The sequence below is a fragment of the Sinocyclocheilus grahami genome, unplaced genomic scaffold, assembly GCF_001515645.1.
Source record: "Sinocyclocheilus grahami isolate Dianchi unplaced genomic scaffold, SAMN03320097.WGS_v1.1 scaffold745.1, whole genome shotgun sequence".
NCBI classification, from domain to species: Eukaryota; Metazoa; Chordata; class Actinopteri; order Cypriniformes; family Cyprinidae; genus Sinocyclocheilus; species Sinocyclocheilus grahami.
The window spans coordinates 16,746-38,031 of NW_015505924.1; the positions used below are offsets into that span (position 1 = coordinate 16,746).

General features: G+C 35.9%; 1 protein-coding gene across 1 annotated transcript in view; it reads right to left on the bottom strand.

The window, feature by feature from the left end:
• Nucleotides 1-4,112: 4,112 nt before the first annotated feature.
• The window catches only part of sgsm1b (small G protein signaling modulator 1b), a 35,846-nt gene continuing 18,672 nt past the window's right edge, over nt 4,113-21,286 (bottom strand). Inside the window, 9 exon segments of the mRNA XM_016245085.1 lie at nt 4,113-4,986; nt 5,890-6,057; nt 8,592-8,688; nt 8,798-8,907; nt 10,279-10,361; nt 10,902-11,026; nt 13,106-14,008; nt 15,568-16,362; nt 21,185-21,256. Of these exon segments, the coding sequence (XP_016100571.1) occupies nt 4,898-4,986; nt 5,890-6,057; nt 8,592-8,688; nt 8,798-8,907; nt 10,279-10,361; nt 10,902-11,026; nt 13,106-14,008; nt 15,568-16,362; nt 21,185-21,256 (2,442 nt within the window). The 3' untranslated portion in view covers nt 4,113-4,897.

A 21,286-nucleotide genomic window follows, 5' to 3' on the forward strand; every position in this document is an offset into this window, starting at 1 on the left:
TGTGTGTGTGTGTGTGTGTGTGTGTGTGTCAGTAAAACACAAAGAGGACAAAAGAGGGAAATGTTTTTGTTCTAGACTGTTCTGTGTTATACAAATAAAATAGGAAAGTGCTGAAAGCCAACATTTACTTCTTTATTAAATAAATAAATAATACAAGAAGTCTCCTTCTTTACAATAATAATAATAATACATAAAGTAATTAGTCAATAACCATTTCTTTCTTCACAATAATAATAATAATAATAAATTAGAATACAGTTAATAAAAACAGGAAAATGGTAATTAAGGACAATATTTACTAAAGAAGAATCATTTCATTCTGTACAATAAATAATTAAATAAATAAATAAAATAGAGATGTGCTGAAAATGTATATTTACTGAAGTAGGCTAGAAGTATTCAGAGGCGGACAAAGTACACAACTCCATTACTTGATACTGCTGGTCAAGTATGACTCCATTACAAGTAAAAGTTGTAAAGACAGATTTTTACTTAAGTAAAAGTACAGAAGTACTTGCTTTTAAAAGTACTTAAGTACCAAAAGTAAATTTCCTTTTTTATGTCAATGCACTGTTTTATTGTTGTTGTAATACTTGCAATAATTCTGAAGCAACTTACAATACATTACACCTGCTGAATACACTGACTAGCTTGTAGTATCTTTGGAATAAAGAGCTTTTAGAATGTTAAAAACCTATGGGGAAAAAATAATAATAATTATTATTATTTAACACCCCTAGCTACCACCACAAAAGCAGGATGGTAGTGATCTCACACAGCTCTGGACACATCTGTGTGTAGCCATTCATCCACATTTGAACAGAGTGGACAGTGAAATTGCTGTAAATACAGACTGATTAAAAATCAAGCCTGCTTTAAAACCCAGCAGCACAACTGTAGCTGTATAACTTTACAACAGCAACACTGCTTTAACAAAAATACAAAACAGCAAGACTTCTTTGACATCACAACAAAAATAGTAAAAATGCTGTCTAATCGCTCTCGCTGCACTTTGATGTCACGCACAGAACGGTCTGCAGTGCTGCTTCAAGTCCAACACCTTTTGTGTTTTATTAGGAGACGCACAACAGTTCTTCTGTGGCTTTATAGCTAATATTTTCACTTAAACAATTGAGCAAAATCAGACAATATCGTGTCTAATATAAACCACAATATTAACTTCTTATTGAATTGTTGTAAATAAATATCACATTTGCAGCTGGTCAGTGTTCAAAAAATGCGGGGAAATCACTTCATGTAGCCCTACAAGAGTCAATACTCAAGTAAATTTACTTAGTTACTGTCCGCCTCTGGAAGCATTTCATTCTTCGCAAAATAATACAAATTAATAACATATAAAAAAAAATGTAAGATGCCTCATGTTAATGCACATTTGTATTTTTTTTTAAACATTTTTATTAATTAGATCTTTTTCATGCAGTTATGTTATGCATGATAATGTAATTTGTATCTTGCTCTGTATTTCATTATAGGTTGATTATTAAATGTTGTATTTTTGATTACATGTTTAGATGTTTGTAATATTGTCTGTACAAAGGCACTTATATAGTGCACATAATGTAAACATCAAATATACATGTGTGTGTGTGTGTGTGTATATATATACAGTACGTATTTTCCCAGCAGTTAAAGCACGATTCACCAGAAAAACAGTCAACACATACATTTATTAAATATTATAATACAGATATCATATGCAGCACACACAATATACTATGTAGTTTCACAGATGACAATAAAAATATATAGGTTTCCAATACAGTTTCAACAAATCTTTAGTGTCTGTCGTTGTCAGTAGTGAGGCTGTGAGCCGAATACATCGATCAGAAGAGGTTTTTACAATTCACACGGCCAACATTTGTAGATATTATATTATGAGCTACATACAGCGCCGTTCTGTGTAAGCTAATGTTACAGGGCATAAACAGCGATACATACAGAGAGATGATATGATGGGGAGTTAGTGTCGATAACACTGGCACGTCAACCGATCGCTCTCGATTACAGCAGGTTACTACAATCACATCAGATCCAACAAGTGCTAGAAGTTCGGGACACCTTACAAAAGTTTGGCTGCTGGTAGAAGAGCACATCTGTACACACGCACACGTCTATATGGCAGATATACGTGAACATCAGCACACACATCCCTGAACAGAGAAACTTAAGGCAAAAAGATCAATACGAATGAAACGCTGTCTGGTGTTCGATTGTTTTTACAGTAAAGAAGCTTCACTGAGTGAGGTACTGTCATTGTGTAGCAGCTCAACAGCTTATCTGAGTGATGAAAACATGCGGCTCACATTTCACCCCTTTTTATTTTTATTTTGCATAAAGGAAATTCAGCCTATTTTTAAGACCATTTCATGACATTCAAACCCTGTCAAATAAATAAATAACATCTCATTTTCATTCAATCTAATGTGACATTTACATAATACATTACAATAATGATATGCAAACAAACATGCAAAAATCTAAACGGTCCTAAAAATAGAATGCAAATTTTTTTCATTGTATTTAAAAGTGAAATATGAGGGAAAAAAGCAAATTCAGCCTATTTTTAAGACCATTTCTTGACAAGTACGCACATTTTATCACCAAATAAATAAAATCTAATGTTTATTACTGTAATGTGGCAATACACACACACATATACATGCATGTCATGGTAGTGTTAATTCTTTTGATCATTTAAATTAAATATTTATTACAATAATGATTTACAAAAATTGTCAACATGCAAAAATATTAATGGTCAACCCTCTACATTGCGAGTAAATCACTCGCTAAGTCTTCACTCTGGGCGACTAAATGATGTCTAATATTAGCCAATGGCTAATCAATTCTCAGATTTTCCTCGCCAGTGTGTGAGTTGGACGCTAAGTATAAGTTAAGCACAGATATATTTTTACTCTTGAGTGCTTCAGAGTTTCACTCTTCAAGCGATCTGTGCTTTTTTCCGTTTCATCTGAATGGATGCGCAGCGCACCTGTATTTGACGCACCGTAAACTCTAGTGTGAAGGCGCACGACTCGCCGCCGCTTTGTCTCTCTCTCTCTCACACACACACACACACACACACACACACAGACAGACAGAGAGAGAGTTTTACACCATGCAGAATTGACGCGCTACATGTAAACGTGTAAACGTGTTGTATTTTCCTGTCAAAATAACGGAGTTCCTTTTGGAATTCTTCAGCTTTTAAGAACTGCCGGGTTTTCCTTGATTTCAGCGTATCAATTCGAGCGAACACACGCAACCTGATTAATATTCATGAATCCAGCAGCTCGTTAATCCTTAGTGCATTTTATATTGTTCTTTATTAGTAGAATTCTAATTATTATTATTATCTTATCAGTATTATTGTTAGTTTTTCCTCGTTTTTGTACATGCATATATGGTACATCAGTCTGGCAAGTAAACAAAAAAATTTACTAGCGATTCAATACACACACACACACGCACACACACAGACAGACAGAGAGAGAGAGTCTTACACACCATGCAGAATTGACGCGCTACATGTAAACGATATTCTTTGTTGTATTTTCCTGTCAAAATAACGGAGTTCCTTTTGGAATTCTTCAGCTTTTAAGAACTGCCGGGTTTTCCTTGATTTCAGCGTATCAATTCGAGCGAACACACGCAACCTGATTAATATTCATGAATCCAGCAGCTCGTTAATCCTTAGTGCATTTTATATTGTTCTTTATTAGTAGAATTCTAATTATTATTATTATCTTATCAGTATTATTGTTAGTTTTTCCTCGTTTTTGTACATGCATATATGGTACATCAGTCTGGCAAGTAAACAAAAAAATTTACTAGCGATTCAATTGCCAAGGTGTCCGTAGAGGGTTGATGGTCCTAAAAATGGAATGCAAATTTAAATGTTTTTTTTCCCTTTGTATTTAGAGGTGAAATATGAGAGAGAAAAAAAGAAAAATCTGCCTATTTTTAAGACCATTTCATGTCATTAAGCACAATTTACTGCCAAATAAATAAATAAAAATTCTTCACTGTAATGCAACAAAAATAATATATATATATATATATATACACACACACACACACACATACATATATCATGGTAATATTTATTCTACATCATTTACTTTATAAACAAAACAAAAAAACGCATTACAATAATGATTAACTAAATTTTCACAAATATTCAAACGCGTTAATGGTCCTAAAAATAGAATGCAATTAACATTTCTCATTTTTTCCTTTGTATTTAGAGGTGAAATATGAGGCGAGATTCTCCCAATCAGCTGAAAATGACACACAAATCACTTTCTTCACCGACGCAAACAGGTGCCTTCTCTTTTTCTGTGCAAACATCATGACGTGACGTGTGTATGCGAAACATCTGCAATAATAATTGTCTTAATTTTCACACGTTTAAAAAAATAAATAAATATACAGCATTATTTTTTAATACTTTGTGCTTTTAGAAAATCTGTCTTAGAAAGGGTGCACGCCATCCCTGCCATTCATAGATCATCTTTATATATTTCATAGCCACGACCTCGTATAAAACTATTCTCAGAGTATCCTAAATTTTTTACTATAATATCTCTCTTCATCTCTTATATATTCTCAGTCATGTTTACTCTTACCGACTACATGAAATTAAAATTAGTTTAGCTTTGAGTCCATAACTAAAATGTTATGCATTTTTGGCCGATCAGATGAGCGATTTGTCCCGCCCCCAACTTCCTATTTCAATATGCATTCGCTATAAATTAATCTAAAATATAATAATATTAAGTCTGGGCAGATGAAAACAACACTAGTTTGGCATTTACTTGAGCTGAGGGTTTGTTTAATGACACTGAGCGTCTTCAGATTGCTAATGGAAGTCTGTTCACTTGTTCTCAATCAGGATCTGGACCTTGTTCACCAGCTCTCGGGCCATGAGCAGCAGCTTCGGGACGTCGTGATGCTCAGCCATTTCTAGATCAAGACACAAAGGACAACATCACAGCGGCTCTGATTCTGCATGGCTGCTCAGTAGGGCTGGGCGATATGGCAAAATTGACCGATTTTTAACTAGTCAACTTGTAAATGTAACTACAACATGATTCAAGTAACTTTCTTTATTAACCCTCTAGTTAAAGAAAATTCTATTCCGAGTGCAGCACACATGAAGATGTCAACATGATGTAAATGTTAAGCAAATCACTTGTTAAATATCTTTGCAGAAAAGACGCATGAACTACAACTAATTGTACAAACTTGTCTTACACATATTATGTGTTCAGCAATAATACGAGGAAGATGCTTTAACAAAAAATCTCAAAAGTCAAGGTAATTCAAATTCAAAATGACTGAAGGTATAACACCAGTAGACTATTATTAACTATAAATGTTCTGTAAAAACAAAGAACAGCAGCTTTCAGTCTGTCGCTGTGATGCAAACATGAAATATCAGACATACAGTAGTAGTTCTTTACAGGTTTTTAATTCGATTGCGCTGCTTTTCCATTGTTTTTCTGTGAAACATGGACGTGTTTGACTCTTGCGCTCGCGTGTCTTGCATGAAACGGCTTTCTAACAACACACCGCTCACGTTAAAAGAAGTTCACTCCCATCTTCTTGCATGTTTTCCTCTTCCACTGCCGCGTCGCATCTTTATTAATACAAAAGCATGTTCTGTGTGATATGAGCGCGTCACACATGAGCGGTTAATCACGTGCGCCGACGTGCGGCTGGATCGTTCTTTTCTCTTTACTGTAATCACCGGCATATTGTGATTTCTAAAAAATTAAATCGTGGCAAAACATTACATTGGAATTAATCGATAAAATCAGAAAAATCGGCCAGCCCTACTGCTCAGTGATTGGTCAGTCAGCTCACCGTTGAAGAACTTGATGATGTCTGTGAAGTCCATGTTGTTCTCCAGGATGATGTCGCGGTACAGCTCCACCAGCGCCAGCGTGATAAACAGCACGAAGTGCTCCGAGGAGGCGAACCGTGCGGCCCAGATGGTCTCCCACACCGAGAACACGTCGTCGTACACCATTTCTGCAAGAAAGATGAACAACAGCACTCACTCACTCTGACTGCAGCAGCATCGTCAGGTGTTTCCAACTCCATACGAGCATCTTCAAGAATCGGCTAAAAACACATCTATCATTATTTGACGTTCTAACTCTAGCACTCTATTCTAATTCTGTTCTTTAAAAAAAAACTTGTCCCTTTTAGACTTGCACTCTTTTCATTTACTAATTGCTTGTTTTCTTTAAAAAAAAAACACACTAGCTTCTCTATTCTTTTTTAATTCTATCTATTAGTTTTTCTTTTTATTTATTATACAGTTAACGGGGAAAAAAAACCTTGCTATGTGTACTGCGTTAAACTAACTGAGACTTGTTATATAGCACTTGCATATCATTGCTCTTTTGCTGATTTTGATTGCTTTGTCCTCATTTGTCGGTCAATATACTGTACATGAGTCAGCTGGTGCTACATTACTATCATATTAAAGGTTAAAATTAGCTGATTTGTATACAAACACTTAAATTACACTCGATGAAGTTTTATAATAAAGTTATAATATTAACTCTACAATTACACAATTATATTTCTACTCCAATTAGTTTTGTGAAATATAAACACTTAAATGGTGGCTTTATTTATTTCAACATAAATTATACATTGAAGAACAGTAAAAATTATAATGAATATGTTATATAGTGCATCTATTTAGCAAAATGCTCCTCTCTATAAAAAAAAAACACACTAGCTTCTCTATTCTTTTTTAATTCTATCTATTAGTTTTTCTTTTTATTTATTATACAGTTAACGGGGAAAAAAAACCTTGCTATGTGTACTGCGTTAAACTAACAGACTTGTTATATAGCACTTGCATATCATTGCTCTTTTGCTGATTTTGATTGCTTTGTCCTCATTTGTCGGTCAATATACTGTACATGAGTCAGCTGGTGCTACATTACTATCATATTAAAGGTTAAAATTAGCTGATTTGTATACAAACACTTAAATTACACTCGATGAAGTTTTATAATAAAGTTATAATATTAACTCTACAATTACACAATTATATTTCTACTCCAATTAGTTTTGTGAAATATAAACACTTAAATGGTGGCTTTATTTATTTCAACATAAATTATACATTGAAGAACAGTAAAAATTATAATGAATATGTTATATAGTGCATCTATTTAGCAAAATGCTCCTCTCTAGAGTTAATTTTTCTAGCTGACTAATGAGTTTATGGTCACTGGATATGTTTTTATGGTAATGTGACATTACGTGAGACATTGTTTACAAGCTGTTATTTTGACATCTTTGTGCGGTTGAAACACCGATTGAGTGATTACATACTCTTTCTTTTACCACACCTTCGAATGTTTATTCATGTTTATTTTGTCCTGTAATCAGTTCACGCGCACTACAGCGATCTGTCACTCCACAAACAGCACCAAAATGGCATTTATTGTTTGAATATTGTAATAAAATGTACAGAATTTGAAATCGGAGGCTTTGTTTCATATCAAAAGTAACTAAGCACAATGCTTATTGAGATTGATTGGATGGGATGTGCGCTACAGTGTTCAGTTTATTAACTGAAAACAGGCTAGACTAATGGATTCTTGGGATTTAAGAATCAATATCGTTTTGTAAAAATGCAAATAGATTAAAATTCGAGGAACCAATATTTTTACTCTGCCCTACTCGCTCACACAATATTGTGTTCACGAGAACAAGACGAGATATTTTAACACTATATTTTTATAAAATCTTTAATTACAAAATATATGACTGCATATCATTTAGCAGACGCTTTTATCCAAAGCAACTTACAAATGAGGACAAAGCAATCAAAACTAACAAAAGAGCAATGATATGCAAGTGCTGCAACAAGTCTCAGTTGGCTTAACGCAGTACACGTAGCAAGGGCTTTTATTTTAAATTATATAATAAATAAAAAGCAAACAGACGGAACAGAAAAAGAATAGAGCATTTTTAGAGAATAGAGAATTTATTTTTTTTAAAGAAAACAAGCAGTTAGTAAATGAATAGAGTGCAAGTCTAAAAGGGGCCTTTTTTTTTAAAGAATAGAATTAAAATAGAGTGCTAGAATTAGAGGGTCAAATAAAGATGGAAGAGATGCGTTTTTAGCCGATTCTTTAGTTATTCAACAAAAGTCCAAAACGCAAAATGCAGGTGCATTGAATACTGAAATATAAAATGACTTTTAAAAAGAAAATGATACTCTAAATATGAAAGTAAAGCCTCCAATAGGTGGCGGCAAATCATTTTCTTAATGAGCGAGTCATGGAGTCATTCATTTAAACGGCTGATCAATTCAGAAACGAAGCAACCGACTGTCATTATGAATGAAACATTGACTCACTTGATTTGTTTAAAACCGTGGATTCTTTAAGTAATGAATCACCGCTGTGTGCTTACTTGCTGTATTTATTTGTTTATGATTTAATATTTATTTAGTTGGCATGTAATATTTATTTGCATTTTTGTTTTTTGCAGTATAAACGAGATGCAAAATGAGGTTTTTGCAGTGCGCTCGCCTCTCTTGAAGTCCAGGAGGAACCAGCGGTAGCAGAAGTAGAAGTGTGTGTAATCGCCGTTCTGCTGCATCAGCTCGAACAGCTCCGAGTCCAGAATCTGAAGAGGTGTGACCGAATCATGACATGAGACACACACACACACACACACACACAAAGTCCAAAACATCAGCAGAATGTGTTTAATAATGTGTGTTTAATAAGTAAACCTGGATGAGGGAGCGCATGTTGGCGAAGTGTGTGTCCATGGCTCCTCCGTGAGGGAAGTTCTGGTTCATTCGTTTCATGAGCTCAGTGAAGCAGCTGAAGGCCATGGCCTCTGAGTTACAGTCAAAGATCAATCAGAAACAAATAATCACTTGGCAATATAAAAGAGGCTTATTGCTTTAGTTTAAAATCACTAGTATCACAAAGTAGTGCTGTCAATCAATTAAAAAATTAACTAGTTAACCGCACATGTTTCTGAAATTAATCGTGATTAATCCCACCTTACATTAAAGTTTTTAAATATACTTTTATATTGCAATTTCACATTCAATCTTAAAATGAATGCACAAACAGCAAAGACAGTATATTTTTAATAGAGCTGTCAATTGATTAAAAAAATAACTAATTAATCACACTTTTTTTCTGAAATTAATCTCGATTAATCCCACCTTACATTAGTTTTTAAATATACTTTTTAGTTTAAAATCACTAGTATCACAAAGTAATGCTGTCAATCAATTAAAAAAATTAACTAGTTAACCGCACATGTTTCTGAAATTAATCGTGATTAATCCCACTTTACATTAAAGTTTTTAAATATACTTTTATATTGCAATTTCACATTCAATCTTAAAATGAATGCACAAACAGCAAAGACAGTATATTTTTAATAGAGCTGTCAATTGATTAAAAAAATAACTAATTAATCACACTTTTTTTCTGAAATTAATCTCGATTAATCCCACCTTACATTAGTTTTTAAATATACTTTTATATTGCAATAATTTCAAATTCAATCTTCAAATTAATGCACAAACAACAAAGACAGTGTATTTTTAATAGTGCTGTCAATTGATTAAAAAAATAACTAATTAATCACACTTTTTTTCTGAAATTCATCGCGATTAATCCCACCTAATATTAACGTTTTTAATATACTTTTATATTGCAATAATTTCACATTCAAATTAATGCACAAACAACATAAATACAGTATATTTTTAATAATTGTTTAATGGCATCTTTTTTTATAACTGAAGGCCAGTGACACTGATACCAATACTACTGCTGTCTTTATGAAATAGTTTTTTTTCCCCAATAATATTTAATCACTGACTATAGCCATTCAACACTGCAGTATAATCAAGAGCTAGCAATTGTAACATTTATTAGACTTAAAAAAAAAAAAAACTTCTAATTTAAGTGAACTTGAAACAATCATCGTATTTTCTCTCAACTCTCCTTCACCTTTTCTGACCCACTTCAGGTCTTAAAGTCTCTACTAATGAACTGACGAGTTGAATCGGTGCTTAAGATTAGAGATCTTTTGGTAATATTCACAATAAATAATTGTCCCATCAAGTTATATACTGTATTTGTCCAATCATATTTCAGAGGCAAAAATAATTATTAATTTTTATATTCAGACAATGCACAGTAGGGGTTAATGGAGTAAATAAGGTAAAACGCAGAGTTAACGTACCATCATCCAGGATGACCAGCAGGGGCGCGAGTAAGTCACACATTCCCTGGACGTATCCAATGTCAAGGTGCTGCCAAACGTAACTTAACGCACAAAAAAAACACTGTAAGATTCACTTACTCCACTTACTTTTAGATTTGGAAAAATTATACATTATATTCAACAAAAATGCATCAAAAGTGACAGTAAAAATATTTATAATGTTACAAAAAATTCCATTTCAAATACATGCTGTTGTTTTGAACTTTCTATTCATCTGTGAATCCTGAAAAATAAAATGTATCACGGTTTCCACAAACATATTCAGCAGCACAACTGTTTTCAACATTGATGATAATCAGAAATGTTTCTCGAGCAGCAAATCCGCATATTATACTGATTTCTGAAGATCATGTGACACTGAAGACTGCAGTAATGATGCTGAAAATCCAGCTTTGATCACAGAAATAAATTACATGTTATAATATATTCACATAGAAAATAGCTCATTTAAATTGTAATAATATTTCACAGTTTTTACTGTACATTTTAAACAAATAAATGCAGCCTTGATGAGCAGAAGAAACTTAAGAGACCATTACACACAGAATATAAACTAAAATATAAGATCAGCTTTATTTTACCTGCACATGATGTTGCGCAGTTTCTCCAGGTTTTCCGGGGTGAAATACCAGTAGTTTCTGTCACATCGATGGACGTCTTTGTCAATGCGGTGCAGATTAAGTGTGTAAAGGTCCACCAGCTCCTGCTGCAAAAGAAACGAGAAGACAAAATAAATCTTTGAAGATCACACACACACACTTTCATAGGAACAGTACAACCAGAAATGAGCCGAATCCTTTGACTTTCTATCTTTAGTGGAACACAAAATAAGATGTTTAACACGTTTAAAGGAGTGCAAAAATAAATTAAGTTTGGGTCTGTGCCTCACATAAAGCTACTGTATGATTTCAGAAGACTTGAAATATAGTACACAAGTCATATTAGCTACTTTCATTATGCTTTTTTGGAGTTTTGCTGTCTTGTCACAAAACATAAAACAAAACATTTATTTATTATCCTCTATTTAACCAAAGGAAAAACAGAATAATCAAAAATAGAACCAAATTCACACACAAAAAAGACATGGTATGTTTGTGTTTATTTACCAGTATCAAAGAGTAAAAAAACAGTAAACTAAAATAATAATATTTATTAAATAAATATTTATTTTATTTTAAGGTCCCATTGACCTTGGCAACGGAAGTCATAAGCTAAACTAAACTAGTACTTATTTAATTAAATGTATTTATTTTAAAAAAATTAGAATATTTCATTTTTTGTTATTTTATTTTATTTTAAGGTACCACTGATCTTGACAGTCATAAACTAAACTAAATACATAATTTGTTTTACCATGAAGTTTTCATTTCCAATTTATAAAGTAAACTAATAAATAAATAAAAAATATTAAAATATATTTTTAAATAAATTAAAAATGTATTTAATGATTTATTATTTATCCTGACCTTTAAAATAAAAGTCCTAAACTACAATATACACAAAAAATATACTATACTATACACTAAACTAAACTACTACTACTAAACTAAAAAAAAACTAAAAATTATTTAATGATTTATTTATTATTTATCCATACTTTTATCCTATTTATCCATTCGTCCTTATCCTTATCTTGACCTTTAAAATAGAAGTCCTAAAACTACACTATACACAAAAATGAGACTACTCTATATACTATACTATACTATAATATACTATACACTAAACTAAACTACTACTAAACTAAAAAATAAATAAACAAATAAATGTATTTAATGATTTATCTAACTTATTTACCCACCCTTTTATCCTATTTATCTATTCATCCGTCCTTATCCTTATCTTGTCCTTTAAAATAGAAGTCCTAAAACTACACTATACACAAAAAAATTAAATAATGATATTTTTTATAGAAGGCTCTCTTTTTAAACAATCCCTTTAAAGGGGTCATCAGATGAAAAATTCACTTTTACAAGTTGTTTGAACTGAAATGTGTCTTGGCAGTGTGTACACAACCACCCTATAATGATAAAAATCCACCCAGTGTTTTTTTTCCCTTTTTTTCCCCCCAATAACTAACTCCTTTCTCAAATCAAGCCGTTCTCAGTTTCTTGGCTTTGTGATGTCACACAAACCCAGGCCCCGCCCACGATTGTTGATTGACACTAGTGCTTTACCTTAGACCCACCCTGAGTGAGCTGTGAACAGTCCGCCATTGTTTCGACGCTGGATCAGATGTAGACAAGAATGTCTCTCCTAAGAGACTGAGGTGATTTGTTGTTGGATGTAATAATGAACATAGCAGTCGTCATTTACTCCCGACATCTGAGCCGCTGAAGACGCAGTGGATTACTGTTTTTGAAGGGAATGAGTCCCCCGATCTACCTAAATGTGTCTATGTTCGCGCGAATCATTCGTGATCCTGGTTCACCTACAGAATGTTTTTTTAAGAATCTTTGCAAATCGCCTTTCCTAATAATGTGCAAGTTTCATGATGAATGCGGCTAAAGTTTACCGTCTCGCAGAGAACTGCACGTCACCCCACAAAGAGAGGGGCGGTGTCAGCAGAGCTCATTAGCATTTAAAGGGACAGGCACCGAAACGGGTCGCTGTAAACAGAGCTGTTTTTGACAAGGTAAAAAGGGTGTTGTTTTACACTAACATTGAGAAATTTTAACCAAAGTATCTTATAGACTTTCCATTAAGACCCTAATGAATCATATCAACTTGTGGAAAATGGGCATCCGATGACCCCTTTAAACTGATTATGTTTTTGGTGATATACCGAGTAGGTGGTCCCAATAGACGACACTGGAGACGCGATGTCGTTCTTGTCTCCTGTGACGGCTAGAGAGTCTGGTTTGGGGGATGAGTTGCCCATCTCCGGTTCCTCCTCGGAGAGCGCCGAGTCTGTTCCCTCCGGACTGGTGTTGATACTCGGCTCCATGCAGAGCTCCAGAGCAGGCGCCACGGGACGAGCCAAAGTCAGAGGCGTCCTGGACACGCTGCTTTCCAAGGACATATAAACCACAGACGAAGCAATCTCCTCCATTTCCAGCGCCGAGGGCGAGTCGTCAGACATGTCCGGAGATTGTTTCGATAAGGAGGTGATGGGGCCGCAGCTCTCCGACTCTGATTCGGTGATCTGTTTGATTATGGATCGACCGGCATCCCAGCCGATCGTTTGCGGCGCACTGATGGCTTCATTCGGTGTTCGTATTATAGTCTGTGCTTCAGATAAACATTCAGGTTTGTTTTCATCCATTTGAGAGATTTTTGTAACGTCCAGCGACTGCTGTGGATCAGATTTGGCATCTTGGCCTTCATCCATTTTCATATACGCTTCTGGGTCTGCTTTTGATTTGGGGTTTTCTTCTCCAGACGGAGAAGACGCATGTCCTGGATCTTTAATCTCAACCTCTTTTGACTCTGAGGATTTGGTGGTTTCTTCAACAGGATCCTGTTGTGATTCATTCATGTCCTTTTGTTCAGATTTTCCAGCACTGTTTTGCATTTTAGTTTCTCTTTCAGACAAATCAGTTGCGTTTTTTTTTGAGTTTGCAACATCCTCTGAATCTGCCGCCTCATGCATTTCTGTCTTAGATGTTTCTTCTGAATTCAAAGTCTGGAGTTTGTCTTCTTCTGAATTCAAAGTCTGGAGTTTGTCTTCTTCTGAATTCAAAGTCTGGAGTTTGTCTTCTTCTGAATTCAAAGTCTGGAGTTTGTCTTCTTCTGAATTCAAACTCTGGAGTTTATCTTCTGAATTCAAAGTCTGGGGTTTGTCTTTTGCATTCAAAGTCTGGAATTCAAAGTCTGGAGTTTGTCTTCTTCTGAATTCAAAGTCTGGAGTTTGTCTTCTTCTGAATTCAAAGTCTGGAGTTTGTCTTCTTCTGAATTCAAAGTCTGGAGTTTGTCTTCTTCTGAATTCAAAGTCTGGAGTTTGTCTTCTTCTGAATTCAAAGTCTGGAGTTTGTCTTCTTCTGAATTCAAAGTCTGGAGTTTGTCTTCTTCTGAATTCAAAGTCTGGAGTTTGTCTTCTTCTGAATTCAAAGTCTGGAGTTTGTCTTCTTCTGAATTCAAAGTCTGGAGTTTGTCTTCTTCTGAATTCAAAGTCTGGAGTTTGTCTTCTTCTGAATTCAAAGTCTGGAGTTTGTCTTCTTCTGAATTCAAAGTCTGGAGTTTGTCTTCTTCTGAATTCAAAGTCTGGAGTTTGTCTTCTTCTGAATTCAAAGTCTGGAGTTTGTCTTCTTCTGAATTCAAAGTCTGGAGTTTGTCTTCTTCTGAATTCAAAGTCTGGAGTTTGTCTTCTTCTGAATTCAAAGTCTGGAGTTTGTCTTCTTCTGAATTCAAAGTCTGGAGTTTGTCTTCTTCTGAATTCAAAGTCTGGAGTTTGTCTTCTTCTGAATTCAAAGTCTGGAGTTTGTCTTCTTCTGAATTCAAAGTCTGGAGTTTGTCTTCTTCTGAATTCAAAGTCTGGAGTTTGTCTTCTTCTGAATTCAAAGTCTGGAGTTTGTCTTCTTCTGAATTCAAAGTCTGGAGTTTGTCTTCTTCTGAATTCAAAGTCTGGAGTTTGTCTTCTTCTGAATTCAAAGTCTGGAGTTTGTCTTCTTCTGAATTCAAAGTCTGGAGTTTGTCTTCTTCTGAATTCAAAGTCTGGAGTTTGTCTTCTTCTGAATTCAAAGTCTGGAGTTTGTCTTCTTCTGAATTCAAAGTCTGGAGTTTGTCTTCTTCTGAATTCAAAGTCTGGAGTTTGTCTTCTTCTGAATTCAAAGTCTGGAGTTTGTCTTCTTCTGAATTCAAAGTCTGGAGTTTGTCTTCTTCTGAATTCAAAGTCTGGAGTTTGTCTTCTTCTGAATTCAAAGTCTGGAGTTTGTCTTCTTCTGAATTCAAAGTCTGGAGTTTGTCTTCTTCTGAATTCAAAGTCTGGAGTTTGTCTTCTTCTGAATTCAAAGTCTGGAGTTTGTCTTCTTCTGAATTCAAAGTCTGGAGTTTGTCTTCTTCTGAATTCAAAGTCTGGAGTTTGTCTTCTTCTGAATTCAAAGTCTGGAGTTTGTCTTCTTCTGAATTCAAAGTCTGGAGTTTGTCTTCTTCTGAATTCAAAGTCTGGAGTTTGTCTTCTTCTGAATTCAAAGTCTGGAGTTTGTCTTCTTCTGAATTCAAAGTCTGGAGTTTGTCTTCTTCTGAATTCAAAGTCTGGAGTTTGTCTTCTTCTGAATTCAAAGTCTGGAGTTTGTCTTCTTCTGAATTCAAAGTCTGGAGTTTGTCTTCTTCTGAATTCAAACTCTGGAGTTTATCTTCTGAATTCAAAGTCTGGGGTTTGTCTTTTGCATTCAAAGTCTGGAGTTTATCATTTGCATTCAAAGTCTGGGGTTTGTCGTCTTCTGAATTCAAAGTCTGGAGTTTGTCTTTTGCATTCAAAGTCTGGGGTTTGTCTTTTGCATTCAAAGTCTGGAGTTTATCTTCTGAATTCAAAGTCTGGAGTTTATCTTCTGCATTCAAAGTTTGGGGTTTGTCATCTTCTGCATTCAAAGTCTGGGGTTTGTCATCTTCTGCATTCAAAGTCTGGGGTTTGTCGTCTTCTGCATTCAAAGTCTGGGGTTTTTCTTCTTCTGAATTCAAAGTCTGGGGTTTTTCTTCTTCTGAATTCAAAGTCTGGAGTTTGTCACTTTCTAAAGGTTTTATCGCAGCTTCTGAGGCAACGCACTCTGTTTGTGAAACCTCCACATCTTCTTTGACCGTGTGCTGAGTAGTGTAGCTGTTTTCTGGTCGCTCCTCTTTGGTCTTCTCTTCCGTCTGATCTCCTGACGGTGGCTCTCGGCCTGCGGTTTTGGGCCCCGACTCTTGTGTGGATGTCTCATCTGTGCTGGGAGAGCAGTCTGAGAGCACCGAGGTCACGGAGAAGTTACGGGATGACGGGTGTCCGGAGTCTGGAGAACTGGTGCAGTTGGGCAGAGTGCCGTTTGGAATTTTGGGCTGCAGCTTCTCGTCTTTGGGTTTGGGCTCAGATTCGATCGGGTCCACCTCGTCTACAGAGCCGAACACCTGCGGAAGGAGAAATAGACAGAAGGAGGAAAGTCAGACAACCTTTGCAAAATCATTGCATTTTATTAAATGTAATTATTTTATTAAATTAAAATTGTTTTATTAAATTAGATTTGTGAAATATTAAATATAAGTGTCACGAATCCGGTCCATGAACTTTCCATTTCATTGACTCTCGCACTACACACTGTTGCACATCACCCCGGACTACATTTCCCATCATGCATTACTGAATAAGGTTATAACATTATTTTATCCCTGCTCACATGAACTTGGTTACATTACCAGATACAGTGCATCCGGAAAGTATTCACAGCACTTCACTTTTTCCACATTTTGTTATGTTACAGCCTTTTTCCAAAATGGATTAAATTCATTATGTTCCTCAAAATTCTACAAACAACACCCCATAATGACAACATGAAGTTTGTTTGCAAATTTATTACAAATATTAAAATATTTTATTAAAAATAAAAAACAAATCACATGTACATAAGTATTCACAGCCTTTGCTCAATACTTTGTTTAAGCACCTTTGGCACCAATTACAGCCTCAAGTCTATGATGCTACAAGCTTGGCACACCTATTTTTGAGCAGTTTCTCCCATTCTTCTTTGCAGGACCTCTCAAGCTCCATCAGATTGGATGGGGGGGCGTCGGTGCACAGCCATTTTCAGATCTCTCCAGAGATGTTCAATTGGGTTCAAGTCTGGGCTCTGGCTGGGCCACTCAAGGAGTTGTTGTCCCATAGCCACTCCTTTATTTTGGCTGTGTGCTTAGGGTCATTGCCCTGTTGGAAGATGAACCTTTGCCCCAGTCTGAGGTCCAGAGCGCTCTGGAGCAGGTTTCATCAAGTATGTCTCTGTACATTGCTGCATTTATCTTTACCTTGATCCTGACCAGTCTCCCAGTCCCTGCCACTGAAAAACAGCCCACAGCATGAGACTGCTACCAGCACACTTTACTTTTGGGATGCTACTCTGCAGGCAATGAGCAGAGCTGGTTTCCTTCAAACATAATGCTTGGAATTGAGGTTCATCAGACCAGAGAATCTTGTTTCTCACAGTCTGAGGGTCCTTTAGGTGCTTTTTTGCAAATTTCTTTTCATGTGTCTTCACTGAGGAGAAGATTGAGTTTGGCCACACTGCCATAAAGCCCAGATCGGTGGAGTGTTGCAGCGATGTTTGTCCTTCTGTAGGTTTCTCCCATCTGCACATATGATCATGGAGCTCAACTAGAGTGACCATCAGCTTCTTAGTCACCAGTCTAACCAAAGCCCTTCTCCATCAGTTGCTCAGTTTGGCCAGGAGACCAGCTCTAGGAAGAGTCCTGGTTGTTCCTTAGCCTTAGCCCTAGTCATTCGCCTTAGCCTTCTCGGTTTCTGATCTTCGCCTGGTTCCCTGGATTCACCCCTTTTGTCTTGCCCCTTTGATTCTGTCTGCCGATCGTCGACCTGCTCTAGCCCTAGGACTATTCTTGTGTTTTGCCCACCATATACCTGTCTGACATTATCTGACCCATGCCTGTTTCATGACCACGTCTCTGTCTTCGTTTCAATAAAGCTTGCATATGGAGCCGCACGTCTCACGTCTCGTCAGCCCCGTTACAATAAGGTTATAACATTATTTTATCCCTGCTCACATGAACTTGGTTACATTACCAGATACAGTGCATCCGGAAAGTATTCACAGCACTTCACTTTTTCCACATTTTGTTATGTTACAGCCTTTTTCCAAAATGGATTAAATTCATTATGTTCCTCAAAATTCTACAAACAACACCCCATAATGACAACATGAAGTTTGTTTGCAAATTTATTACAAATATTAAAATATTTTATTAAAAATAAAAAACAAATCACATGTACATAAGTATTCACAGCCTTTGCTCAATACTTTGTTTAAGCACCTTTGGCACCAATTACAGCCTCAAGTCTATGATGCTACAAGCTTGGCACACCTATTTTTGAGCAGTTTCTCCCATTCTTCTTTGCAGGACCTCTCAAGCTCCATCAGATTGGATGGGGGGGCGTCGGTGCACAGCCATTTTCAGATCTCTCCAGAGATGTTCAATTGGGTTCAAGTCTGGGCTCTGGCTGGGCCACTCAAGGAGTTGTTGTCCCATAGCCACTCCTTTATTTTGGCTGTGTGCTTAGGGTCATTGCCCTGTTGGAAGATGAACCTTTGCCCCAGTCTGAGGTCCAGAGCGCTCTGGAGCAGGTTTCATCAAGTATGTCTCTGTACATTGCTGCATTTATCTTTACCTTGATCCTGACCAGTCTCCCAGTCCCTGCCACTGAAAAACAGCCCACAGCATGAGACTGCTACCAGCACACTTTACTTTTGGGATGCTACTCTGCAGGCAATGAGCAGAGCTGGTTTCCTTCAAACATAATGCTTGGAATTGAGGTTCATCAGACCAGAGAATCTTGTTTCTCACAGTCTGAGGGTCCTTTAGGTGCTTTTTTGCAAATTTCTTTTCATGTGTCTTCACTGAGGAGAAGATTGAGTTTGGCCACACTGCCATAAAGCCCAGATCGGTGGAGTGTTGCAGCGATGTTTGTCCTTCTGTAGGTTTCTCCCATCTGCACATATGATCATGGAGCTCAACTAGAGTGGCCATCAGCTTCTTAGTCACCAGTCTAACCAAAACCCTTCTCCATCAGTTGCTCAGTTTGGCCAGGAGACCAGCTCTAGGAAGAGTCCTGGTTGTTCCAAACTTCTTCCATTATGAATAATGGAGGCTACATGCTTCTGTGAACCTTCAATGCAGCAGAATTTTTTCGGAACTCTTCCCCAGATCTGTGCCTTGACACAATCCTGTCTCGGAGGTCTACAGACAATTCCTTGGACTTCATGGCTTGGTTTGTGCTCTGATATGCACTGTTAACGGTGGGACCTTATATAGACAGGTGTGTGCCTTTCCAAATCATGTCCAATTAATTGAATTTACCACAAGGGGCTCCAGTCGAGTTGTAGAAACATCTCCAATTTTGAGTGTCATGGCAAAGGCTGTGAATACTTATGTACATGAGATTACAATAATAATAAAAAATTAAAAATAAGTGTTTTGTGTGAAGCGCTGTGAATACATTCCGGATGCACTGTAAAACAAGTTATTTCAGAGATGGCGAAAGATTTTATATTATTATTATGATGTTGTTATTATTAGGGCTGGGTATCAATTCAGATGTTCCAATTCGATTCGATTTCGATTATCAAGCTCTCAATTCGTTTCGATTTCGATTTGATTTTTGATTTCAATTCTCGATTCGACTATATGAATGAATATAGATTTAATACAAATAAGATTACAAATGGTTATTTAATAGGAAATTAATGAGCCACAAACCTGTATATTAAACACTTTTTATTTTAGGTACACTTTGGTACAATAAAACAAAACCCAACTCTATATTTCAAATGCATAGAAATGAATAGACAGAATTTTGATGCAAGATGAAAAACTGATGCTGAAAATTGGACAAGTCAGAACAGTCGCATGCCTTGATCAAACAGGATCAGGTTATTTTATGTTTAAGACAAAACAAACAAAATCTCACAGCATTAGCTGTAACATGGAGGCTGCAAGCCTATGAACGGTGTAGGAAAACTAATACTGGCTTTTGGGTGATAGTTCACCCAAAAATAAAAATTCTGTCATCATTTATGCATGTATGAATTTCTTTTCTTCTGTTGAACACAAAAGAAGATATTTTGAAGAATATGGATAACCACACTGTTTTGGTCCCCAGTCAGACAATGTAAGTCACTTAATATTAACTTCTTGTTTATTGTATTGTATTGTATTAAATCAGTATCACATTTACAAACTGTAAAAGCTGTCACTCATCTTAGTTCATCTCGATCTCACATCTATAATCAACGAAGCTCTCTACACTGCGCAATGAATCTCTCACTTTGCTTATGAAAGGATTCGTGAGATACGTCTGTGATGCATTACTCAACGCTGCAAAAACACGTAGAAACATTTGAAGCTCCCCTGAGCGCAATCACAAGTATGATGATGATCAGGTCAGTTGCACTGGTGCTCCTAAAAATTTTTTTATAGTCGCACGCAGTAGTTTTCAGTCGCAAATGCAAATGGTCGCACTGTAGAGCCCTGGAAGGTGGTGTTGACGTCGGGAACGCACCTGAATCTGCCATTTTAAGCAATGAATGAATGACGGACTCTCCGTTGTAACATCGCACAAGGCAAATAAGGGGGTGACATCTAGTGGATTAGACTAGTAATAAGATTAACGTACATCTTATGTTCAATGTTTGTGGAAATAAATATTGAAAAAAATCGATTCGTGGCCTTCGAGAATCGATATTGAATCAACCACATTTTAAAAAAACGATATATCGAAAAATCTATTATTTTTTTTGCCCAGCCCTAGTTATTATTACTATTATTAACACAATTATGAAAGTTTAAGACATTTTTAAAGAAACCAATTAAATTTAATTATTACATTTAATATAATTATCGATATAGTTATTAATGATTATATTAAAATAAAATAGTTTAATTAAATCATTTATTAATCAATAATAAAAAAAATATTAATTAAAATTAAAAGTTAGATATCTCAATATGAACTCGAACATTTCTTACCAAATTCAAATATCACATGACCTCGGCTGTGCCACATCAAAGTCCCTTTCAAGTATTTCTATAGTCTTTGGCCACATTAATTTTACAGCTCTGTATTCATACTGTTTGACAGCTACTGACTCATTTGTGTTTAGGAGCAGCATCTGTGATGAAGTTAAAGCAGGCATGAATAAGATCTATATAAGGTAGGTTGTGTTTTGACCTGAGTGCTGCTGTTGGAGTCGCTGTGTGATCCGGCGTGACTCTGTTTCTCGGAGCTGCTGCTCTGAGACGACTGCAGAGAGAAACACAGCGGCAGTCAGTA